The sequence below is a fragment of the Psittacula echo genome (genome assembly GCF_963264785.1).
Source record: "Psittacula echo genome assembly, chromosome: 5".
NCBI classification, from domain to species: Eukaryota; Metazoa; Chordata; class Aves; order Psittaciformes; family Psittacidae; genus Psittacula; species Psittacula echo.
In genome coordinates, this window is record NC_137739.1 from 90232553 (window position 1) to 90257253 (window position 24701).

At 60.1% G+C, this 24701-nt stretch overlaps 2 protein-coding genes across 5 annotated transcripts in view; one reads left to right on the top strand and one right to left on the bottom strand.

Moving 5' to 3' along the window:
- CTNND1 (catenin delta 1) overlaps positions 1-14575 on the top strand; it is a gene marked incomplete at its 3' end in the record, with an annotated part of 28440 nt that extends 13865 nt beyond the window's left edge. Inside the window, exons 4-20 of one of the 4 annotated variants that reach the window (XM_080619131.1) lie at positions 1043-1114; positions 1287-1310; positions 1392-1550; positions 1764-2296; positions 5951-6414; positions 6524-6707; positions 6985-7102; positions 7723-7876; positions 8492-8560; positions 9971-10098; positions 10683-10833; positions 11066-11258; positions 11365-11479; positions 12009-12096; positions 12421-12468; positions 12605-12702; positions 13115-14575. In XM_080619131.1, coding sequence (XP_080475257.1) covers positions 1043-1114; positions 1287-1310; positions 1392-1550; positions 1764-2296; positions 5951-6414; positions 6524-6707; positions 6985-7102; positions 7723-7876; positions 8492-8560; positions 9971-10098; positions 10683-10833; positions 11066-11258; positions 11365-11479; positions 12009-12096; positions 12421-12468; positions 12605-12702; positions 13115-13126 — 2610 coding nt within the window. Of the gene's footprint in view, positions 1-1042; positions 1115-1286; positions 1311-1391; positions 1551-1763; positions 2297-5950; positions 6415-6523; positions 6708-6984; positions 7103-7722; positions 7877-8491; positions 8561-9970; positions 10099-10682; positions 10834-11065; positions 11259-11364; positions 11480-12008; positions 12097-12420; positions 12469-12604; positions 12703-12853; positions 12959-13114 lie in introns of those variants that run through there. The other 3 variants (XM_080619132.1, XM_080619129.1, XM_080619130.1) reach the window with 3 other exon arrangements.
- Positions 14576-15677: 1102 nt separating this feature from the next.
- LPXN (leupaxin) lies at positions 15678-19279 on the bottom strand (the record flags this gene model as incomplete). The annotated part of the gene is made up of 9 exons (XM_080619172.1): positions 19197-19279; positions 18332-18423; positions 18176-18228; positions 17793-17898; positions 17557-17718; positions 16465-16638; positions 16315-16396; positions 16029-16177; positions 15678-15944 (listed from the first exon to the last, which is right to left on the bottom strand). Exons 1-9 carry the CDS (start codon positions 19207-19209, stop codon positions 15678-15680), a joined length of 1098 nt encoding a protein of 365 aa, XP_080475298.1. The 5' UTR covers positions 19210-19279.
- Between the last annotated feature and the right edge of the window lie 5422 nt (positions 19280-24701).

The window sequence follows — 24701 nt, forward strand, 5'->3', positions numbered from 1 at the left end:
CAGCGGGGGCTGCGGAGGCTCCCGGAGCCCCCGTCCACATCAGCCCTCCTCGGTGCAGGCAGCTCTGGGCACTCCCGTTGGCCCTCCTTGGATGTGAGGTGGAGGAGGGCTTAGGCTGCTCTTGAACACTGATGGTGCTGAAGGTGACCTGGGGATGTGCAAAGCCAGAGCCTTGCGGGAAGGAAGAGGATCTGGGTCTGCAGAGCTGGAGCGTCTTGCTGCCAGGCCAGCTCTGGTTTGGTTTCATGGAGATCGGAGGCAGGCTGTATTCAGTACCAGGGCATCTTTGCTCCCCATCCCACTCAGCTTCTCGGAAGGTGGTTGAACTGCAGGGATTGGTGTGTAGCTGTGGGGAAGTGCAAGTTTGTCTCTCTCTCATATGACAATGGGCGAGTCCCTGGAGTTTCTGTTTATCCCCCAAACGGCCAAACCAGGGCTGGGAGAGATCTCTCTTCTGCAGGGCTGGAAGTGTGGTTTCATCTGCCTTGGCCTGAGTCTCCCTCCTCCTGTCCTCCCTTTCCTGGGCTTTGTTGTGGAGAGGGGTGCTTGGAGGGCTGGTGTGTGGTGGTGTGCAGGAGGCGGGTCCCTTGCTGGCTGTGGAAGGTGGTTGTAGGAGATGTGTGGGCTGGGCAGGGGAGGTCCAACAGAAGCACCCTGCAACAGCCACCGAGCAGCCATGCTCTTCCCTTGCGGTCCTGCCAGGACGTTGCCTGTGGCTGCTGCCCCAGAGGATGTGGAAGGTCCCCAGGGCTGTGCCGGGAGCAGGAAAGGGCCTGGGCCATTCCATCAGGAGCGCTGGGGCTGAATGATGTGTTCTCCAGCTCTTGTCAGGCTGGAATGGGGTGCTTTGCTGCACGTCACACAGGCCCAAGGAGCGTGAGCCTCTCCTGGGGGTGACACGTGGGGTGTGCGCTGGGTGGCTCTCAGATCCAGGAGGTGGCCTGGTCAGGGCCTGGCAGGGAAGGGGGGGAGCGGGTACATGGCATCCCAGCAGTGGGAGATCGGTGCAGTAACAGGCCTGCTGTGGTGCTCTGTGTTTCAGAACGGCCGTTTCTTGGGCGATGCTGACCTGGAAAGGCAGAAATACCAAGATCTGAAGCTCAACGGGCCTCAGGTAAGGGGAGCTGAGCCCTCTGGCTGCGGCAGCCTGCTGGCTGGCTTAGGGGTGCAGGGCAAAGCTCCAGTGCCTCCACCCTAGCTGGGAGAGGGGGACTTGTGCTTCTGATGTGGCCACTCTGGCTTGAAGGGGCTTTGGTGTGGGATTGTTGGTACCTGTTCTCATGCAGGAGGATATCGGGGTTCCCCAAGAGGTGAGATCTCTTACCAGGCTGGTCCCAGGGAGGCCCATGTTGACAGTGGGGGGCTGACTGCCTGCCCCTTCCTCCCCTTAGGACCACAGCCACCTCTTGTACAGCACAATCCCCAGGATGCAGGACCCGGGCCAGATCGTGGAGGAGACATACACCATGGAGGAGGACCCAGAAGGGGCCATGTCGGTCGTGTCTGTGGAGACATCAGATGATGGGACAACCCGGCGTACAGAGACCACGGTACAGGCTTGGGTGCAGCATGGAGGGACAGGTCTTTGGCCAGGGACCTGATGGCTGGGGTGCTATACCCTGGTATCAGCGAGCTTGCTACATGAGCTGAAACGGGGATGTGAAATCTGCCTGGAGCGAGGTGCCAGGCTGAAAGGGGAGTCCGAGGATGCAGGGCTGTGGTGGGTTTCCTGACGGGAATGTGTCCTGCGTCCATCCCTCTAGGTGAAGAAAGTGGTGAAGACGGTGACTACCCGGACGGTGCAGCAGGTGCCGGTGGGGCCGGACGGGTTGCCTTTGGAAACGTCCCCCGTCACCAGCAACTACGTCCAGACCATGGACAGGAACTTCCGCAAGAACGGGAGTGGGGGCCCGAGCGGGTTCCTGAGCCAGGCGGGCACAGCCACGCTCCCTCGGAACTACCACTACCCCGATGGCTACGGTCGCCCCTACGAGGACGGGTACCTGGGCAGCGACCACAGCTATGGCAGCCTGTCCCGCGTCACCCGCATCGACGAGCGCTACCGCCCGTCCATGGACACCTACCGGGCTCCCAGCCGCCAGGACATCTACGGCCCCCAGCCTCAAGTGCGTGTCGGGGGCAGCAACATGGACCTCAACCACTTCCACCCCGAGCCGTATGGCCTGGAGGACGACCAGCGCAGTGTGGGCTTCGACGACGCAGACTACGGGCTCATGTCCGACTATGGCACGGCCCGGCGGGCAGGGACCCCATCCGATCCCCGCCGGCGGCTCAGGTACGGGGAGGGGGGATGCTGTGGGGTCCCTCTCGCTTCACCCTCGTTGGAGGAAGGAGGATTGCAGAGACAAAGGCACGAGCTGAGTCAGGCGCAGCATGCGCAGGAGAAAGCGCATCCAAGGGAAAGCTCAGCTCATGCAGGAGAAAGCTTGCATCCACTTCTAATTGCCTGCTTAATTGGTGGTTAAAAGTCGGTGCTAATTGAGCTGCTCTTCCTGCAGCAAGGAGTTCCACTGGGCAGTTGGATGTAGCTCCAGGCCCTTCCCTTTCTGTGCCACCCGTTCTGGTGGGAGGGCAGGTTCATCGGCTCCCCAGCTGGGGTTCCTGCGGGAGCTGTGCCCAATGCGTGGCGCAGCCCCACAGCAGCCCTAGGAGCGGTGCTGAGACCAGTGCTCAGACCCGCGGTGCCCTGGGGAGATGGCATTGCTGCAGCACGGCCAGGACCTCACCAGCCCTCACCCGCAGGCTGAGAGAAGTGGCTCAACCTGTTCAGCACCAGCAGCTTCTCCCCCTCCCTTGTCTGTGGGTGATTGGCGGCTCCCTCAGCCCGGCTCTGAGCTAGTGCCCCACGAGGCTGGGGCTGCCCTTGGGCTCCAGTGGTCCTTGCGCTGTCCTGCCAGCATGCGGCCCCATCCTGGAATGCTGCATCCCTGAGGCAATAGTTCTGTAGACTGATGTATTGTGCCCACGCAGGCACTGCTGCTGCCTCCTTAAGCCTCCGCTCAGGTGGGGTTTGGGGAGGTGCTGGAGGACGGTTGGGGGGATGGTGAGGTAGGAATGGAGAGAGGGGCTGAGCCTGGGTCCCAGAGATAGGGATGGAGGTACATCTAGCACCCTGGGTAGGGGGAGACAGGTAAGGCTGAGCACAAGCTGCTTAAGCTAGAACATGGCAGGAGGGAGACCCAGGGGAAGGAGGCTCTTGCCAGCCACTGCCAGAGATCCGCCCTGCTCGAGGCACGCACTGTAAATCCAGGGCAGCTCCCGAAGGGCTGAAGGAGGAGCTTTGTCCTTTGGGCTGTGCCAGCACAGGCGTGTGTTGCTGTGCTGAACCAGTCGGGGCAGTTGCTCTCGCGATGGGTTCCCCGCCTCGCCTCTGGGGCCTGTGTCCATGGGAGCTGCCCACACCCAACGGGCAGCCTCGAGATGCCAGCACTGGCTGCTCTGAGCCCGTGGCCTTGGGTCCCGCAGTGAGCAGGTGGGCAGGGGAGGTTTAAGCAAGTGCCTGACCCGTGGCTGCTCTGCTCCAGCTGGGGCTGGAGGGAAAGGGAATGCAAGCAAATACAAAAAAGCGCCCTGGGTTGCAAACCCTCCCTGGGTTCATGTCCCACCCAACACACAGGAGCAAGAGCCCTCCCTGAGTGGCCTGATCTGCTTGGTCTTTGAGACCATAAGCCCTCTATGCTGGGCTGGGTGGTGTCCATGCTCCTTCCACCTTTCCAGATCCTGGAGGACAGGTACAGGAGCTATGGCCAGGCAGGACACTGGGGGGCTTGGGTCACAGCAGAGGGAGAAGGTCCCACGGCCAAGAAGCAGCCCTGGTGGAGCTGTCACCTTGTCCTGCAAGGATGGGCAATGGGCAGGGTATGGGAGAACGGCTGATGTGGCCCATGAGCAGGCTCTGCCTCCCCCTCTGATAACCATCACAGCAATCTGTGGAATCCAGGCGCTGTTGCGCTTGGCTTGTCCCCTGCTTCTCAGTTACCATTGCGGGAATGGAGCAGCATGATCAGCATCTCCCTGCCCCAGCGCTGTTTGTCTTGAGCAGGGGCCTGGCTGTTAATGACCTCCTTCAGGGCAGCAGCGGGCCAGGCACACGGACACGCCATGGTCACACAGCACATGGGTCTCTCCTGTGGCTCCTCTTGTAGCTCCCTCTCTGCAGGGGCAGAGAGAACGGGGTTCAGTGGCAGCATGGGGTGTGCTCCCCCTCCTGGACAGCCCCATACCTGGAGGGATCTGGCACTGAGGGGTCCTTGGGGGTGGGCAGGAGCTCCCTTTTGGGACATACGAGAAAGGCCAACTGGGCTGTGTTGGTGAGCATTGGGTGGCTTCTTCGCAGTGCTGGCACCTGCCTGCATCTTAGATCATGGAATCCCAGCCTGGTTTGGGTGGGAAAGGACCTTAAAGCTCCTCCAGCTCCAACCCCTGCCACGGGCAGGGACCCCTTCCACTGGAGCAGCTTGCTCCAAGCCCCTGTGTCCAACCTGGCCTTGAGCACTGCCAGGGATGGGGCAGCCACAGCTTCTCTGGGCACCCTGTGCCGTGGTCTTGCTGCTGCCCTGTCCTGCTGCGGGATGGAGGGGGGGCTGACACTGAGCACTGGGCTCCGTGCCCCACAGCCACAGGAGTGACTCCCTGGCATGGCCAGGCTGCTCGGCGCCTCGGAGCAGCTATTTCTCTGGGGATTTGCTGACAGCCGACCTCGGAGCCCACTGCCACCACCCGCGGTGGCACCGGGGTGGCTGCCACACAGGGCCAGTGCTTTTGGCAAGTGCCATGACAGAGGCTGTAGGAAGCGGGGGTGCAGGGAGCAGAACCTGCTGTCATCCTCTGTGAAGCTTTCCCTGCTGCCAGAGCCTCGTCTGGGAGCTCAAGAGGTGGCCGAGCTGTGCCCAGGGCAGATGTGAGCTGGGAATGGTGCCTCACCCCGGACCTTGGTCCTGTGTCCTTGGTGCCCTGGCACAGCCCGGTGACAGCGGGGGTCAGGCCCCTCGTTTAAGTGCCACATCCCCTCCCATCCCCTTCTGCAGAAAATCCCTGGATCCCTTGGCCGGGCTGGGGAAGGGTGAGGTTGTCAGTGACAACAGAATTGGGGTGAGAACCCAGGATTTTGGTACTGCATGTTTTGGGGTGTTCCGTGTCACCTTGGGGCAATAGTTGCACTTTCAGCTTCCATGTGCTTGTTGGGGCTCATTCCCAGTGCTGCTGGGAACTTCCAGCAGGGCAAGGGGCTGTGGGAGCGCTGCTCTCCCCTGTGCCTGAGTTGGGAGCAGCGAAGTTGATCCCTGCAATCCCTTGATACGCGGCTGAGCCTGTCCCTGGGCAGCCAGTGCCACTTGTGTGCATCGCCGGGCGTCTGCGGGCAAAAGAGTTGGAGCTCCGTGTAAAACTGCTGTCGCCATGGTTCGTGGAGCTGGACGGCCCTGGGAGCCGCCTGTGCCCGTGCGGTGCCGGGTACGGGCTGCGGAGCTCCCGGGCGAGGGATCTCTCCCAGCAATGTGCTGGAATGAGCTTGCCCTCTAGTGGTCACAGCCCCCAATGGCTTTTTGTGCCTCGGGGCTCGTTCCTGCCTCCGTGGGGGTCATGCGGAGACCCGGGTCCTGCCTCTGACCTGAGCCCGGTGGGTGGGGAGGGGCTGGAATAGCTCTTGGGGCTGCCTTCTCCTGTGGGGCAATCGCCTGCTCCCTGAGCAGGCCTGGGCATGCCTGGGGGTGCCCTCCTGCAGCTGGATCCTGTGTGGGGAGCAGGAGGGTGCCCCCGCACTGCTCTGCTGCCTGGCTGCCAGCCTCAATGGGGGTCTGCCCAGTGCATGCCAGTGGGCTGCCGGTGCCTAGGCACTGTGTGCGCTTCAGCCCATCCTGGGATGGGCTGGAGGAGGCTCAGCACCCCCCAGGTCTGAGTCTTGTGCTGACGCTGCTGTGTTCTCTGGCAGGAGTTACGAGGACATGCTGGTGGATGAGGTGGCTCCTGACCGGTACTACTGGGCGCCCCTGGCCCAGCACGAGCGCGGCAGCTTGGCCAGCCTGGACAGCCTGCGGAAGGGAGGCCCTGGCGCGGGGAGCTGGCGCCAGCCGGAGCTGCCGGAGGTGATCGCCATGCTCAGCTTCCGCCTGGACACCGTCAAGTCCAACGCAGCCGCCTACCTGCAGCATCTCTGCTACCGCAACGACAAGGTGAAGACGGAGGTGCGCAAGCTGAAGGGCATTCCTGTGCTTGTGGGGTTGCTGGACCACCCCAAGAAAGAGGTGCACTACGGTGCCTGTGGAGCCCTCAAGAATATCTCCTTCGGCAAGGACCAAGACAATAAGATTGCCATCAAGAACTGCGATGGGGTGCCTGCTCTGGTTCGCCTGCTGCGGAAGGCCCATGACATGGACCTCACAGAGGTCATCACGGGTAATGGCTAAGGGAGGAGAGGAGGGGCTCATCTGTTGAGTGAGGGATCCACAGCGTGAGGTTTTTTAAGCCCTTGTGGTCTGATCACCTCCTGCCTGTGGCATTGCAGGAACACTGTGGAACCTGTCCTCGCATGACTCCATCAAGATGGCCATCGTGGATCATGCACTACATGCTCTGACCGATGAGGTAGTGATTCCCCGTTCAGGCTGGGAGAGGGAACCCAACGAGGACTCCAAACCGCGCCACATCGAGTGGGAGTCGGTGCTCACCAACACCGCTGGCTGCCTTAGGTACGGGAGGGGGCTACCAACTGCTGCTGGAGCGCTGGCATGGGCTGGGGCCGTGGTAACGCTGCTTCTTGGCTGCTCCTGGTGGCTTTCTCGGGCTGCCGAGGAGGAGCTGCTCTCCCAAGACAGCTCCTGGTGATGCAGTCCTTGGATTTGGAGGAGTTTCTCCCAGTGAAGGGGAACTTCAGGAGCTTTGCTCTGTCTGAGCTCTGCTGGGTGCTGGCAGCTCCACGCCTGCCCTCAGCTCTCTCTCCCATGCTGCTTCTCTCTTGCCTGCCAGGAATGTGAGCTCGGAGCGGAGCGAGGCCCGTCGGAAGCTGCGGGAGTGTGACGGGCTGGTGGATGCTCTCATCTACATTGTCCAGTCTGAGATCGGCCAGAAGGACTCGGACAGCAAGGTACCAGCACGGGGCACGTGTAGAGCTCTGCCCTTGGCAGCCAGCTCCAGCAGCGCTCTCTGTTCATGGTGGCTGGAGCTGGATTCGTCCCAGGACAGATGAAGAATGGATGGGTGGAATCTTCATCAGGGAGGGACTTGGACTGACAGGACCAGCTTGGGAGAGCCCAGTCCAGGCTCATGCCTTTCCCCAGCCTCCACTTGAGAAGAGAGAGCCTGTGTGGGATGTGAGCTGCACACATTGACCAGGAGGTGGCTGGCACTCCGCTCACAGGGGTCTGCTGGCGTCACTCACCCGATAGTGGTATCCCCTGGTTCAGGGCTTCCTGATCTGCCTTGACAAGGCCTTGGCTTGAGTTTTCCTTCAGCCTTTCCCTGGAGCTTCCATGCTCATGGCAGAAGGATTTTGGCCTGGCAGAGCATGAACTCGTGTACGCAGACCTGGCCATGCCTGGTGTGGGATGGGAACATGCTGCAGCAAAAGTGGAGCTGAATCTCTTTCTGGGACGAGATCAGATTCCCTTGGCCTGGCTCACAGGCTGTGATGAGGCCTTCACTCAGACATGGGATGGGCAAGACTTGGGCACGGGTGCTCCAAGCCAAACCTGGTTTTGTCTGTAGCTGGTGGAGAACTGCGTGTGCCTGCTGAGAAACTTGTCCTACCAAGTTCACCGGGAGATCCCCCATGCTGAGCGTTACCAGGAGACACCCCTGGCCCCTGCCAACAACGCCGGGCCCCACGCTGCAAGCTGCTTTGGTGCCAAGAAGGGCAAAGGTTCGTGTGGTGGCAGCAGCATGGAGGGAGGTGGGATAAAGGCAGCTCTACAGTGGGGCTTGAGGGTGGTCTGGGGTCTCTGTGCTCCTGCTCTGGCATCTCTTGTGTGAGGGTTAAACTGCAGTTCTCTGGAGGTACAGTGGTCCATGCCTCCCCTGGCTTTGGGACCTGCTGCTTGGCTTACCCAAAGCGTTTGACACAAGCTACTGGTGGGTTTCTGTGGTGGCGGGATGGTGACGCAGAAATGGCCGCTAACTCCACACCTTCCCTTCTCTCCTGTTTGCCCCTTCCCCATCCTTTGCTTTCTTGCCGAATGATCTGCCCCATGATGCTGTTGGCACTTCTCTCCTCCTGCCTTCCCTCTCTCCTGTCCTTCTCTCCGCTTCGCCAATAGACGAGTGGTTCTCCAGAGGTGAGTGTGCTCCTGGTTCTACTTCTCTCATGGTTGGATTGATGGGTGCTTGCTCTGGCCTGCTTTGGTTCTGCCCCAGCTACGTGCTAGTAGCTTGGCTTCAGCTCACCTCTGGACTTGTCCTTGGAGCAAGTGGCAAAGAGCTGTTGGGCTGAGGTGGGTGGGGAGAAGAGGTGTCTGACTCCTCTGTTTGCCCTTTGAAGGTAAGAAGCTCCCAGAAGACCCTGGTGCCGAAACAGTGGATTTTCCCAAAAGAGCAACTCCAGCCAAAGGTATGTTCCTGGGGGGGTCTGTGGAAGGCTGGGCTCTGCAGGGCTGCTCTTGCACAAGCAGTCCAGGAGGGGAGTGAGTAGAGCTCACCATTAAAGTGAGCCGCTCAGCTGAGCAGGGGTTTGGTTTGGAGGAGGTCTGTTTCTGGTTGCCCAAGTGCCTGTTAAAACACCAGCTCTGGCACAGGCATTGTGAGGATGCTGCTTGTGCTCGGTGGTTAGTGCTGCCTTGAGACAGGCTTCCTGGGAAGGCAACTATTGCCCTAGAGACAGAGGGTCAGCATGATGACAGAGCCTCGGGAGGGGTAGCACTCTGTGGTGGTGGTCTCAGAATTCCCAGCACATTTGCCCTCTTTCCTGCTCTTCTCCTATGGGCATGAAGAACAGGCAGGATTTAAAGCCTAAACCCTGCCTTAAAGTGTTCTCCAGCGTGAGTGTGAGGAAGGATCATGCCAAGAATCTCTTGGGGACAAGCCTCTCAATCTCGTGAGGGCTGTGAATCACAGCCCCTTGCTGGCTGCCCGAGCAGTGGGCATTGAATTCAGTTCAGGGCTTGAATTCAGCTCCTTCTGCCCCAGAGCACCCTGTGGTTCCTGGGAGGACCCTGCTGCTCCCAGGGGTATGAAGAGTTAAGCTAGAAGGCTCACAAGAAAGCTCAGGGCAGACCTGATGATGTGAGCAGCTCCACTGTGCAGTGATGGCTCCTCAGGCTGACCCAGGCTGTGAGAAGAGTCAGTACCATCTCTGGTGGAAGCCTGAGGAGCCGCCTGCTCTGTCTTTGGGGGCCAGAGATGTCCCTCACCACAGCTGAGAATAGAGAACAAGGTGGAAAACTCAAGCTTGCAAACTTTTACAGTTGTAAAGTGCAATCTCGCTGCTGCTTTACAAGTCACCTGTGGGCATATGTTTCCATGGAAAAGAGTTCATACTTGAAGGCCTGATCCCTGCCCACGTGCTGGGGCAGCGGGAGCTGGAGAGCAGGTGCCTTCAGTCTGAGGGTGAGCTCAGCCCAAGCTGCTTCAGCGTGGGGTTGGTGGCAGCTTGCTCGAGGTGTCCCCCCCTTCTTCCTGCTGCACAGCGCCTGGCTGCCAGGCTTGCCCCAGCCCATGCCCTCATCTCGGTACTTCAGCTTTACTGAAGCTGAGGTCTCCTCGCTGAAGTCAGCGGTGCTGCAGCTCAGCCCAGAGCCCTCCTGAACTGCAGCAGTGCACTGGGGACTCTGGGCAGCAGCATGGCATCCCTCATCAGGGCTGGGGCTGGGGGGCAGCCTGGTTCCCACCATACCCAGGATCCAGCTTCCAGGAAGCAGGGAGCTTGGGTCAATGCTCCCAGCCTCGCCTGCCCCGCAGTGCCCCTTTGGAATTAGTCACATGTGAGCAGAGCCCTTGATAAGTCCTTCATGTTCTCTGGCAGGCTACGAGCTCCTCTTCCAGCCAGAAGTGGTTCGGATATACATCTCCTTGCTGAAGGAAAGCAAGACCCCAGCCATCCTGGAGGCTTCGGCGGGAGCCATTCAGAACCTGTGTGCTGGCAGCTGGACGGTGAGTGCCTTTGGAGCTGGCCCTGTCCATGTTCATCTGTGCTGTAGGGAAGGAGCTTTGGGGAGCGAGAGCATCACTCATGGGGTTCCAGCAGAGCTGTGGATGGCCTCGGCTCTGCCGTTTCAGGCTGTTCGCTTTGTACGGGGCTCCCTGCTCAGGAAGGATGTTTAACAGCACAGTTCATGTGTGGATCAGGTCTCTCCTGTGCTGTTAAGGGCTCTGTGCTCTCTGCCCCTTGTGTGTTCCCAAAGGCTGCCTGTCTTGTGTCCCTGCCTGCAGTGGGCTCACTGCCATTCCTTCCCTTCCGTATGCTGGGGACAGGGAATGAGGATCGGGGCTGCTGCACAGATCCTGGACATGCATTCTTTTGATGTGGTTGGAAAGACCATCTGGGAAGCTGCTTGGCTGGCCTGTTGAGGGGGGGCTTTTGGACAGGAGTGGGACCTTTGCAGTCTCACTGTGGGTGAAGCCAGGACCCTTGGTTCCCAAGATGAGGGTGGTGGGAAGGCTCCCGGGGGTGTCCCCCGCAGTGGGGGGGCCGTGCCTGCCCGGGTGACCCTGTGTGCTGTGCCTCTGCCCCACAGTACGGGCGCTGCATCCGTGCGGCACTGCGCCAGGAGAAGGGGCTCTCCGCCATCGCCGACCTCCTGAGCCACGACAGCGAGCGTGTGGTGAAAGCTGCAGCCGGAGCCCTGCGCAACCTGGCCGTGGACCTGCGCAACAAGGAGCTGATAGGTGAGGGCTGCATGGGGTGGGACATGGGCTCCATCCATCCGGGTCATGCAGGGACGTCCTCCTGAGCTGAGGAAGTGTGTGGGCATGGCATCAGTCCAGTGTCTGCTGCTGCTGTCCCAGAGCAGCATGTGCTGAGAGGGACATCAGAACGGGTCACTGGTCCTTCTGCAGTGATTTTTCCCTTGCAGACCTCTTTCTTGCTTGCTCATGCCCAGCTCTTTTCCCTCCCCAGGTAAGCATGCCATCCCCAACCTAGTGAAGAACCTGCCCGGAGGCCAGCAGACCCCAGCCAAAAACCTCTCTGAGGATGCAGTGGTGTCAGTCCTCAACACCATCAATGAAGTAATTGTAGACAACCTTGAGGCTGCCAAGAAGCTGCGGGAAACTCAGGGGATTGAGAAGTTGGTGCTGATCAACAAATCTGGGTAGGCTGTGCTCAAAGGACAGTGCAAGGGGCAGAGAAGGGCTTCTCCAGCAGCCTCCTCCCAGCCGTGTATATCTCCAAACATCTCTTCCTTTGCCCCTCTCTAGGAACCGCTCCGAGCGAGAGGTCCGAGCGGCCGCCCTCGTCTTGCAGACAGTCTGGGGATACAAAGAGCTGCGGAAGCCACTCGAGAAGGAAGGCTGGAAGAAGTCGGATTTCCAGGTATGGAGATGCCCTGTTGTGGCTAGGGTAGGAGGTGCTGTCCTGCAGCAGGGAGGAGAGTGTTCCTGGAGCTCAGCAATACTGGATTTCAGCTCTTACCTCGCTGATGGGATTGACACCTTGGAGGTGTCCCCTTTGCCACTCCTCAGCGGGTGGCTGCAGGAAGTCTCTACTAAGGAAGAACCACTCCGTAGAGGTTTAAGCCTTGTGTCCCACCCGAGCTGCAGGACTGCAGGCCAGTGGCAGTGCTGAAGAACAAGGTTCTTCAGGGCTTGGTTTCTATCGCAAAGGCTGGGGCTGTCCTTGTTTGCTGAGGGCTGGGTGCTGCCCCAGCCCAGCAAGCCACCTCCACTCAGGCATGGGTGCAGCCCTGGGCTCTGCAGCACCCTCTGGTTGCTTCATCCCTTGCTCAAGGGCTGCGGTAAGGTTCCTGGGCCCGTCCTGGTGCTGGGGGCTGGAGGGGTGGGATGTGCGGATCAGGAAGGAATGTCTGGGCCAGGGTGTGAGTGGTCACTGTCTGATGCTTCAGGTGAACCTGAGCAACACCTCTCGGACCCAGGGAGGCAACTCCTTTGATGACAGCACCTTGCCTCTCATTGACAGGAACCAAAAAACAGGTACGTGCCTTCCCTGCAGTGCCTGTCCCTGCTGTCACCATTCTACTTGGGAGTGCGCAGAAGAGTTGGCCTTCGTCCCCTCCCTGCTCTTCAGCCCTGGCTTTCTTGGCAGCCACAGCTGCTCACACAAGGCCATCAATTTGGGCTTTAGATGGCTTCTCAGGGCTAGAAAGGACCTACATTCATGTGGGTCCTGTAGCATCCTAAGGTCAACAGTGCTGCGGTTGCAGCTGGGTCTGGGGTCTTCTAGCTAGGGTAGGCAGCGGTTCCTCTGCTGCTTGTGGCTGCAGGGGCTGTGTCTGATCTGCTCTCACATGCTTGTAGACAAGAAATCCTCGCGGGAGGAGATCCAGATGAGCAACATGGGACCAGGTAGGACTGGGATTGGAATGGTAGGAGCATCTTGCTTCCTTGGTATGCTGGGAGGGGGCAGAGATCACATCTCCTGTGGGGATGATGCTGCCTCCCATGGAGGTGACATGACTGACTGTCTCTTTTCGTGCTCCAGACAACTATTCCACACTCAATGAGCGGGACCACAGCAGGACACTGGACAGATCTGGTGACCTTGGAGATATAGAGCCAGTGAAGGCAGCGCCCTTGATGGTGAGCAGCTCCTCCTGACCGGGGATGTGAGTGGGGCTGGGGGCAGGAGATGACCAGTCACTGTCCTGGCTGGCAGGAGGAGGCGAGAACTGGGCTCCCCCAACTAACATCCCCCCGCTCCATCGGCCCCACTAACCCGGTGTGTCTGCAGCAGGAGGAGGGTCAGGAACCACAGCCTGAGGGAGAGGAGGTGCAGGAGGATGCTCCCGTGCTCTCCCCTGTGTCGGTATGTCCCGTGGTGTCCTGCCCAATCTGAGCAGGAGTGACACGTCCCTCTGCTGTGCTCTTGGGGTGCTTTGGCCAACCCAGTCCTGCTCTGATCGCTGATCCCTGCAATCGTCGGGCCATGATCACACCTCAGCTGCTCCCCTGCTCCCCAGGCATGCTGACATCTTTCCCTTTCTCTCCACAGCAGAAGATCTAGCTGTGACCTCCCCGCCTCCACTCAGTTTGGGTTGATAATATATTATATATATAAATATATATATATAACTCTTTGTGGTGGAATGGACCGACTTTGACCTTGTCTTATTCCTGGAGTTTCTGCTGGACTGTTGGTGCCAATTCGCCAGCCAAAAGCCTGGGCCCAGGGGCAGCCCGGACTCTGCCTCCCCTGGGCCGCTGCACCTCCCGTTCCGGGACGCCTCGACCCATTACTCTTCCTCCCCGTCCTCCACCGCCTCCTTCCTCCAGCGTGAATCCCTCCTGCCCAACTCTGCCGGATCAACCGGCGTGGATGCTGCAAACAAACTCCGGATCTTTGCCTTGACCAGGAACTGCCTTCTCTCCCACGCCTTCCCTCTGCTCACATGTCTGCAGGGACAGAGACTGGGACCTCACATACCACCACCTTTTTGTTTTGGTTTTGTTGCCTATAGGATATATTTTTGTGCAGGATCACTCCTCAGCCAGGGCTGTGGGGACAACGGGAGCATCCCTCCCTGGTGGCGGTGGGACCAGGGTGAGGGAGGCTGTGAGGGGAAGGAAAAACAGCAATAACTTCTTTTGCTTTGCTCTAAATAAGGCTTTGGGGGCATGGGAAGGGGCTCTGGTTCCTGTGGAGGGGTCTGCATGGGGCTGCTGGCCCCCACTGTGTGAGGAGGGATCCTTACATGGGAAAGATGATCAGCGGGAGGGGCTTGGGATGAGCCTCCCTGCACGGGAGGTGGTGGGTCCCTGTGGAAGGAGATGTGGTGCGCTCCTGTGGGGAGGCAGCTTCTTGGGTGTCCTGTGTGCCCGGGGTGAGGAGCAGGCGCTGGCAGGGCTGCCACTGCCCTGCCTCCTCGTGACATGTGCCTTTCTTTTGCCACTGTGAAATAGCTCTTGGAATCGTACTGTTGGCTTTGCTGGGGAAGGGTGTCCGTGCTCCTGGCAGAGCTGAAGCTCTTCCCTTCCCCACTAGGAGCCTCCACTGGCTGCAGGGGGGCTGGAAGCCCATCTGGGGGGATCCCAGCCCCACTGTCCTCACTGAGGGGATGCAGGTCTCTTGTCTCCATCCTCTTTCGGGAGGCTGGGCTGCCACAGGGGCTGGGGCAAACGCATCCTCGTCTCTCGGTGGTGGTGGTGGCACATTCAGTGCTGCGATCCTCGGGGAGCCCTCGGGCTCCCTGCACAACTGGAAGCCGCTGCAGGAGGCTGCGACTGGAGCAGGAGCCCCCGGAGGAGCCGCTGGGGCCCTGCTCCTGCCTGTGCCTCCCCCCCAGCTCCCACCCTGGTGCGCCCTGCCCGGCTCCAGCCCTCCCTCAGCTCATCCGGTTTGTTCTGGGGTTTAACTCTTCCTTTAACGATGTAAAACACTAATTCCTTTTTTAAATGTTTAATTCCAAATGAACCAAAAAGCAGCTCCCCCAGCGCGGGGGGTGGCGGGGCTGCCCCTCCCCCCTGGGCACACTCTTGTAACGCTTTTCCAACAAGATGATTTTTTATATAAATAAAGTTTTTAAAGTGTGTTGGTGCCGCCCTCGGCCGGTCCAGCCCCGGGGGGCTCCGGGTGATGCTGCTTGGACAAACCCTTCCCAGGACTGCAGAGACCCTTGCTCTTCCTAGCAGGAGATGGGGGTTAAACCTGTGCCGTGGTCGTGGTGGTGGCTGCAGGGGCCTGGGCTGCTCGTCCTGCACCCAGCTTCTTGCTGGGAAGCCTTTCCTTGGATTTCCACCCCTGTGGGTGCTGGCAGCCTGCACCAGTGAGGAAATGCCCCCCCTCAAGTGCGGGGAGCAGCCTCCAGCAGCCGGGCTCAGGGCACCTGCAGAGCGGGGCTGGGCTGTGGACGTGCTCATCCCTCCCCAGGGAGCCTGGAGCCAGGCTCAACCACCACATTTCCCTCACGGGTTTCTCGCCTGTGTGCGCACGTGGAAAGAAACCCAAACCCCGTACCTCCCCGGGTTTGTGGGTTTGGAGCAGTTTTCTGGCTCCTGCTTCCAGCCAGGTTTGCTCTGAAGCTGTGTTGCTGTTGGGCAGGTTTTGTTGGGGCACGGGGCAGCTCTTTGGAGCAGGACTGGGCCCCACGGGGTGCCACTTGCCTGTGCTGTGTAATGCAGCCGGAGCTGGAGCTGCTCCCCAGGCAGGCTGGGGCTGCGTGACCCCTGGGTGCTGGGACCCCAGTGCACCTGTGGGCAGGGGAGTGCCGATGGGTGCACATGGCTGGGGGGGCTCCAGCCCTCCCACCTTACTCTGTGCCCTTGTTCCTAAAGCCACCCGTGAGCGAAGCAAAGGCAAAGCCACGTGTTTTATTGCTTCAGGTCAAGGGGGCAGAGCCTAGGACGTGTGGCTGGACAGGGACAATGCCAGGAACGTCTTGGAGGGGGGGGATAACAAGAAATGATGCTTGGGCTGTCTGGCTTGGCAAAGATGAGGCCGGGGACTTCGGCTCAGCAGGACCCAAACAGGGGTCTGATGGCTGGAACAAAGCAAATCACATTTGTGCCAGCAGGGACCATGCCAGGGCCACGGAGGAGGGGCAGCTGTGCGCCGGGGGTCAGAGGAAGAGCTTGTCGTGGCAGGCCTGGCAGTACATCTTGCTGCCGCGCTCGCGGACAGTGCCCTTGTGCAGCAGGCGCAGGCAGTAGGTGCAGGTGAAGTGCTCGGGGTGGTACTTGCGCCCCGCAGCTGTGACGCAGCGGCCGGTGACAGGGCGGCCGCAGCCCTGGCAGATGCTGCCCTGGCGCTGGTGGAAGTGCTGCTCGCAGTAGGGCCGCCCCTCCAGCTCGAAGAAGGAGCCGCTGCTGAAGCCGCTCAGGCAGTCCTGCGGGAACGGGATGGGGGCGGCTGGCACGGCTGCAGGGACACGCTTGCCCCGGTGGCCTCCCCCGGCCCTGCCCGCACTCACCGTGCACACGAAGCACTCAGGGTGCCAGACCCCACTCAGGGCTGACAGGTAACCGCCTGTCACTGGGCGCTCGCAACCCTGGCACTTGGGGGCAAACAGGGCCAGGAAGTCCTGGCGACAGTATGGCCTCCCGCCCCGCACCAGGAAACCTGCGGGGGGTACGGGGGGTCATGGCCGTGGGGGTGCTCAGGGTAGGAGGCAAGGGAAAGGCTGGGGAGGAGGTCGGATGGGGCCAGGGGTTACCCAGAGCAGGGCAGAACTGCCCAGCCTGTCCCCTGGGATGTACCATCATCTCCAAACACCTTCCCGCAGCTGGTGCAGAAGAAGTGCTCGGGGTGCCAGGTCTGGTCCAGCGCCGTGAGGACCTTCTGCAGGAGGAGGTAGGGTGAGGCAGGGGGCCGGGCGTTTGGGGGAGGAGGGGCTGGAGGAGTCTCACCTCGCGGATGGGGCCGGCACAGTAGGCACAGCAGGGTGCGAAGGCCTGGTGATAGTCATCCTCGCAATAGGGCTGTCCATCCCGCTCAAAGAAGGGCCGGGCACTGAGCTCCTGCCCGCAGCGGGTGCAAGTGAAGTGCTCGGGGTGCCAGGTCCTGCCCAGCGCTGTCAGCACCTGCGGGGAGGTAGGAGGCACTGAAAGCAGCTCCGGGGACTCCATGAGCTGTGGGGAGATGGATGGGAGTGCAGCAGGGATGGTGGCACAGGATGAATGGAGGCAATGGATGGATGGAGGCGCAGACTGGACGGAGGTAACGGATGGATGGAGGCGCAAGGTGGACAGAGGTAATGGATGGATAGAGGCAATGGATGGCTGGAGGCACAGGATGGATGGAGGCACAGGGTGGATGGAGGCGATGGATGGAGGCAATGGGTGGATGGAGGCACACAGTGAATGGAGGCAGTGGATGGAGAAGGCACAGGATGAACGGAGGTGACGGATGGAGAAGGCACAGGATGGATGAAGGCGCAGGATGGATGGAGGCGCAGGATGGATGGAGGCACAGGGTGGATTGAGGCGATGGATGGAGGCAATGGGTGGATGGAGGCACACAGTGAATGGAGGCAGTGGATGGAGAAGGCACAGGATGAACGGAGGTGATGGATGGAGAAGGCACAGGATGGATGAAGGCGCAGGGTGGATGGAGGCACAGGATGAATGGAAGTAACAGATGGATGAAGGTGCAGGGTGGATGAAGGTGATGGATGGATGGAGGCAATGGATGGAGAAGGCATAGGATGAATGGAGGCGATGGAGGCACAGGGTGAATGAAGGTGATGGATGGATGAAGGCAATGGATGGAGAAGGCACAGGATGCATGGAGGTGCCGGATGGAGGCACAGGGTGGATGGAGGCGATGGATGGATGGACGCAATAGCTGGAGGTGATGGATGCATGGAGGTGCTGGATGGAGGTGCAGGGTGGATGGAGGCAATGGATGGATGGAGGCAATAGCTGGAGGTGATGGATGCATGGAGGTGCTGGATGGAAGTGCAGGGTGGATGGAGGCAATGGATGGAGGTCGGGTCTCACCTTGCCAGCGATGGGCTTGTGACAGGTGGTGCAGACACTGGTGGGGGTGGCCGTGATGCCCAGCTCCTGCAGGTCCTGGGTGAGGCTGCCCAGCATGTTGTCCAGAGAGGGCTTGGGCTCGGTCTCCTCTGGTCCCCGGGCTCCCTGAACCCCTGCTGCAAACTGCTAGGCAGGAGGATGGTGAGAGCTGCTTAAAGGTCAGTAACCAACCCCTTTCCCCCAGGGTTGGGGCTCACCTTGCTCTGCATGTGGCCCAGTTCAGCAAGGAGCTTGTCCAGCTGCTGAGCGGCTGCCGTGGGTGGGGAAGACGGGAACAGTGGCTGCGGGACTGGAACAGGACTGCTGGGCACAGAGCGAGGGATGCTGCAGCTTCCACCCCAAAGATGGAGGGGGCGGGGGCTGGGAACTGTGCGCAGGGGATCTCTCTGGGGACATGCGACAGGGAGGGGGCTGCTGGAAGCCCAGCCCTCGCCCCAGCAGTGCTGCAGGAGTGCAGGATGCACCCCCCGTCCCAGCTCGTGGAATTGTTTTGGGGCACACGCGGGTGCCCCTGTAAGAGGCATCCAAGCGATGGAAAGGGAAACCGCAACTGGCTTTGCCTTCCCAAGGCCTGTTTTACCTGTACACTGTGTCCACAGCCTCTGCGGGAGGCTGAGCCCGAGGTGGCTGCACCTGTAAGGACAAACTCTTGGAGCCTGCAGGATGCTCCTGGCAGTACCACCCATGTCACGAGCCCAGTGGGGCCTCAGCCACCAGCCCCAGCTTGAGGCGTTACCTCCAGGTGTGCCGGGGCAGGCGTGCGGGTGCTCAGTGCCTGCAGCCCATGGGCCTCGCGGGAGCTTTGCTCCAGCTCCTCCAGCAGCGCATCTGCATGGGGACAGCGGGGTCAGCACCGGCTGCTGCTGCCCCCGGCACACCCGGGGCGGCTCCTGATACCTCAGAGCAGAAGCAGCATCGCAGCAGCTTCTGCCGGCCCTGGGGCTCGAGGGGCTGTGGGGGTCCTGAGCACCCTTAACCGGGCCCCCATTCCCAACGGGAACTGTTGGCAGCAGGACCCTGCTTCCCCACCCCCACCCCCCTGTGCACCATCTCTGTCTCACAATGAAACATCCCCAGCCCTTAGCTTCATCCCAGCACAAGCCCCACATGGGAGAGCCCAACCTCAGTGCTTCCTGTGTGATGCAGCTCTGCTTCCTGTGAGGAAGGCGAAGCCCTTGCTCTGTCTGCTTTTGCTTCGCCGCTGTCCCTCAGCATCCCCCTGCCCTCACACAGGGCCACGGGGGTGATGCCCCCACTGTGGGGCTGCTTCCCTGCCCGCATCTCCCCAGGGATGCCTCTGAGCGCCCCAAACACTGTGCTGTGCCCTGGTGCTGCCCTGCCGCAGTGCAGCCAAGGCTCGCGGTGCTGCCACAGCCCGTTTCCTGCCTTCAAGTGCTCTCCATTGCTGGCCAAGCAATTGCTTGGTAGCCTGGGCCCTGTCTATCCCCTGGGAAGGGGGGGCACAGTGGTAAGGGCAGCTCCATTGCTGCCCCCTTGGCAGCATCCCCACTTCACCCTGAGGAAGGACAAAGCTGCCCTGAGCTGCAGAAGGCACAACCCCTCACCAAGCGCTGCGCGGGCTCCGGTGAGACCTGGCTTACCCAAATCCTCCATCCTGCCCCGGTGAGGGGTCAGTGCCTGGAGCTGGCTCCGGGGCTGCGCGGGGCTTCAGTTCCACTCACCGGCTCCCCACCCCCTGGGCTGGAGTTTGCCGCTCAGGGTTCTTCCGCTGTGGGTTGCGTGCTCTGCACCACGTGTGAGGCTGGGGCAGGGGAAACTGAGGGCGCTGGAAAGAGGAAACCAGGCAGCAGATTGTCCAGGGAGCTCCTGACTCACACAAGCATCCAAGCTCCTTGGGCTTCTCAGCTGGAAGCCAGAGCGTGTATCCTGCAGAGCCAGGCTGTTCCCAGGAGCCACCAGCCACGTGTGACGAGGGACATCCCTGCACTGGGTGGAAATGCCTTTGTGATGGTGTGATGGAGGCAAACACAGGACCTGCAGTGCTGGTATCTCCAACACAGCCTTGTCTTTTGCGAGGATTCTTTTGGAGCTTCATCTCAAATTTGGAATGAGATGCTGTTAAGGTCCTTCCCAACCCAACACATTGCACGGCTCTGCAGTTTCCTGGTCATTGCAGATCTCTGTGTGTCACCTGGAACCAGCAAGGCCTCGGCTCCCTGCAGCACTGCGGGCAGAGGGGCCCTGCCCCTGCGTTCATGCTTTGGGCCATGCATGTTCCCTGGTGGCACCACGCTGCAGGCACAGCCCTGCCCAGCGCCGCGGGCACCAGAACACGCTGCTCAGCACGTCCCCAGAGCCAGAGGCGGCTGGAGCCACCATCTCTGCTGGTGCATTGAGGCATTCACCCACCGCTGGGACCCCTCTGCTCCTCCCAAGCCAGAGGCTGCAGGAGCAGGGCTCTGCCGAGGGGCAAAGGAACACAGCACTGCATCAGCTACTAAGAAGGAGAAAAATGACTGCTACAGCTGAACCCAGGACACCCACGCAGCCATTCCAGGCAATGAACCCATGAGCACCTCCCATACGTGGCCAAGCTGAGAACATCGGGGCTGTTCAGCCTGCAGAAGAGAAGCTGTGTGGAGACCTCAGAGCAGCTTTCAGTGTCTGAAGAGACCTATAAGCATGCTGGAGAGGGACTCTCCATCAGGGACTGTAGCAATAGGACAAGGGGTGATGGGTTCAAACTGAAACATCACTGAGGGGAAGCTCAGGTTAGATTAAGGCAGAAGCTCTTCCCTGTGAGGGTGCTGAGGCGCTGGCCCAGGGTGCCCAGAGAAGCTGTGGCTGCCCCATCCCTGGCAGTGTTCAAGGCCAGGTTGGACACAGGGGCTTGGAGCAAGCTGCTCCAGTGGAAGGGGTCCCTGCCCGTGGCAGGGGTTGGAGCTGGAGGAGCTTTAAGGTCCCTTCCAGCCCAAACCAGTCTGGGACTCTGTGAATGTGTGTCTTGAGGCAGGAGTAATGCTGGTACATCTCTGCTGGTTTTGGACAGAATGCAGGTTCAGATGCCGTCTGCCTGCCTCCAAGACACGGGCAGAGGTCCTCACAGGTCTCCTGCTATTCAGGACCATTTGGGAAGACAGATCCACAGGTCCTGCTGTTACCCATTGTCCCTGGTGCCTCCAGCATAGCCCAACTACACTGAGGATGAGCCAATGATAATTAGGGTTTAGGTTTTCAGCTCATCACTAACCTGTGTGCATGGCTAAGGAATGAACACATGCTGCACAGGCCAAGCTGCCATGGCCTTGGCTGCCCCTTCTCACACGCTGATGGTCCCCCCTTCTCCGTCAGGATGTAACAGGGTTGAATTAAGCCCCTTTGTACAGAGTTGGAAACCGAGATTCACTCCATTACTGACACTCCATGAATTGTGACAGCTCTTTTGTGATCTGCTCGCAGTGGGGACACCCGGCAGGGACTGCCTCAGGAAGCCACATGGGATGCTGAGCTGAGCCCCACGATGTGTTTCAGGACAAGCAGCAGAGACCTATCCCAAAGCCAAGCTGAGGCACTGCTCGGGTCAGTCCTTATGGCTGCTGCTGGGACAGGATCACTGCGTCAGGCGCTTCCCTTTCTGCAAACAGCAGAACCTCCCTGTCTGCAGAAGGCTTCAGGCTGTTTTTAGACTTGTCAATGATTTCCGATCACCCCCCGGTGATGGGTGAGCCCCGGGTGGGCCCCGGTGGAAACAACCATCTGGAGCCATAACTTCGTATTCTAAGATTTCCCGTTGTAAGGCACAAGCCGTTGAGCCTGCTCGGAGCTGTGCTTCTGTGCACTGCTTTAGCACTCCATGCCTTGCCTGCCTTGCCTGCAAAGGTGAAATCAACCATGACAGAGACTTAACAGCAACTTCCCCAGCAAGACTCTAGGTTGAAACAAAATTGATTTTATTTCAGAATAAATGCAGAGCCATTTCATAGCAGAAAGTGTGGCTGAACTGCAGCAGAAGTTAGCTGGGAAAGTGATGCCCGTCTGTCTTCCAGCTAGACAAGTCCTCAGGGAGAGAAAGCATGTTTTCGGCCACTTCCAATAGAAGCAGCAGATGTTACTTAAATTTGTGCTGAGATTTTCTTCTTAAGAAGAGAGAGGAACAGTTCAGCTGAAAGAAAACAGAGAGATTGACCCTGGACTGACACAAAGAGCCAGCCCAAGCGTCTGTGTGCTGGACAGGAGCCTCAAACCACTCAGGTAACCGACTTGGGAGGTGCGTACACAGCCTTTGAAACCCGCTGCTGCTGCAGAAGAACACTGCAGCTCCTGCCGGAGGCTGGGCCAGGAAGGGACAGAAGGAATGGATCCCTGTGTCAGTGTCTCAGGCTTTTCTGGTTCTGTGGCTTTCCTGTTCAGATGTGCTCCCACTGCTCACAGCCTTGCACCGCTGCCAAGAGGAATCGGACTGTCTGTGATCCTGCACAGTGAGAAGTTTATTGGAGCACTCTCGGGAGCTGAGGAACGGTGATTTGGACATGCTTTTGTTTTCTAGTCAGACATCAACAATAAAGCTGAGGACTCAAGATTCAAAAGCAGGAGGAAATGAAAGGCAGAGGAGTCACAGCAGCAATGGGTATCAGTTTACAAAACAGGATTTACCAGCTTTCAGGCTCTTTGAATTCCCCGTCATTTTGCTGTCTGTGGAGAGGGGATGAAGACACCTCGTTGTGCTGCGCTGGTGGGGCACCTTCCCAAAAGGGCACTTTGGAACAAGCAGAGGAGGTGGGAGCAGGCTGAGGCTGAGCTTTCCTCTCCCGGCCCCGCTGTGGGGAGCTGAGGGGCACTACTCCCACCTCGGGAAGCACAGTGGGGCCTTTTGTTGGCTCTTTGCCACTGCCACCCCTGCGTCAGTGGCTGCTCACACCTCAGGCCTCGCCAGGTCCCTTTCCTTGAGGACAATGGCCTGAGGCCTGACACTATCCAGCCAAACAGGCTTTACCAGCACAGGAACTTCCCTCTGGAGTTCCACTTGCTCTCGGACCATACAGCCCTGACAGTCCATGGCACGCAGGGCTGCGGCCGCTCACCAGTGAGCCCTCTGTCCGGATGAACGCAGGCGCTGCAGTGCTGGGTTCCGGGGTGCAGGGCCCTGCTCCCAACCCACCTCCTCCCTCGCCACTGCTGCATCTGCTGGATACCGTGTGCAGGTTGAGACAGGATCGAACGCCTCCTCTGGGAGCAGGTATTTTCTCTTAATGTCCTTTGACACAGTGTGGGGAAGGCCTGTCGTGCCTTCTTGAACAGCTCATCCAGGATAGGACGCAAGGGCAAGGACAGCTCTCCTGTTGCAGGAGAGCTTTTGATCCAGGTACCAATCAATGGCACTCCCTACTGACCCCTGGAATGGAATTCCAGGAAATCCAACCAGTTTAGCCAATCTTTTCAAGACAGAAAAGATGGGGAAAGATGGATTTTCTGATGTGGAAGTTTCACCCTCTTGTTCTGCTCTAAGCCGGTAGGTAAGATCAGCCAAATCGTCCTCTCCAGGGGAATCACAGCAACAACCCTCACCTCAGAGAGCAGCCCCCGGGTGAGTCACGCCCCGCTGTTGGTGAGGGGACACTCGTGACAGCGGCTGTTCTGAGACCAGTGGCAGAGGCGTCATTCCACTGGAGGTAACTGCTTCATCTGCTGGCAGGGACAGCCCCATCCCAACCATGTCTGGGCTGTGCCAGAGCTCACCAGAGGCTCTACAGTCCTGGGGGGCTCTCTGGGCCTGAGGCAGCCTCAGCATCCAGGTGGGTTGGCAGACCCGTGCCCCCTGTGCAGTGACCTGGTTCCACAGACTTGTTTTCTCAGGCCTGGAACCCCCGTGACCACTCCACACGCCAGGCACTCGGAGCAGCCTCCTCCTTACGTTACCCACAGAAGGTGCAGGATGTACCCTCCTGCCTACAAGGACTGGTTGTAATGTACATATAATTGTAATGTTTGCTGTGTCATTCCTCCTATCACTACACAGTGAGGTGAAAGGTCTTCACCTGGGCCGGGTCTTTTTCACCCGTGGATGTGATTTTTAGCGCTACAATGAGGACAGTTCACTTCAGAACACCTTAAACGTTAGCTCCTTTGCCAGGGTAGGGACCCCAGTGGTCACTTTGCCAAGTGTCCAGTAACTCCTCCTTTAGCACAACCAACCCTGACTGTTCTGTTGTTCTTTCAAACACAACTAAGCCCCAGTTGTGCCCTTGCATTCCTGATTGTTTCGGGAGGATCACTTCATCCCAAGCCCGGGGGCAGGACCTGTGTGACTGTGACTCCCGCTGACGTGCACAGCGCAGCACTGGAGGGGTCAGGAGGACAGGGTCCAGCTTCACAGAAGCAGCTGCTGGGCTTTGTGCGGTGCTGTCAGTCTGGGCTGCGCTCCGGCGAGTAGCGCTGCTCCAGAGGTGCTGACAGTGGGTCCCGGGGCGGGGCCGCTGCTGGGTACCCGCAGCCTCCGCTCCGGTCGACTCGACTCTACTCTGCTCTGCTCTGCTCCGCCGTGGCCGATCCACAGCTCCCGGAGCGCCCTGCGGTCGTCTTCCGACCACCAGCGAGAACTACAGCTCCCGGCAGGTATAGCGCATGCGCCGAGGGCCGAACGGAAGAGGGAGGAGCAGCCCCCGCAAGCACCACCTCTTCTGCGCGGCCGCCATTTTGTCACCGACTTTCACCCGCCGCCCGACGGGGCGGTTTTTTTTCTTAAAGGAGAAGCGACAGCCCAAAGCCGCCCCGCACAGGGCGCATCCAAACCGGCACCGGCGGCAGCCCCGCGGCACGGAGCGGCCGCGCCGCACGGGGGAGCAAGCGGCATCCCCCGCCAGGCCTCGCCCGCAGGGCCAAGGGACCCCGGGGCAGCCAGAGGGGAGCAGGCAGCGGCGGCGGTAGGGAGCGCGGCGGTGCCGAGGGCCGGACGGCGGCCGACGGCGGCCGGTGGATCGGGATACGGAGCAGCGGCCGCAGGGTCCGCGCTCGGGTGGGCGCCGCGGCCGGGCCGGCCGGGGGGGGGGAGCGGGAGCGAGAGCGAGCGCGAGCGCGACAGCTCAACGGCGCCTGCGCGGGGTGGTGCGCGCGCGGGGAGCTGCGCGCTGGTTGGCCGGGCCGCAGCC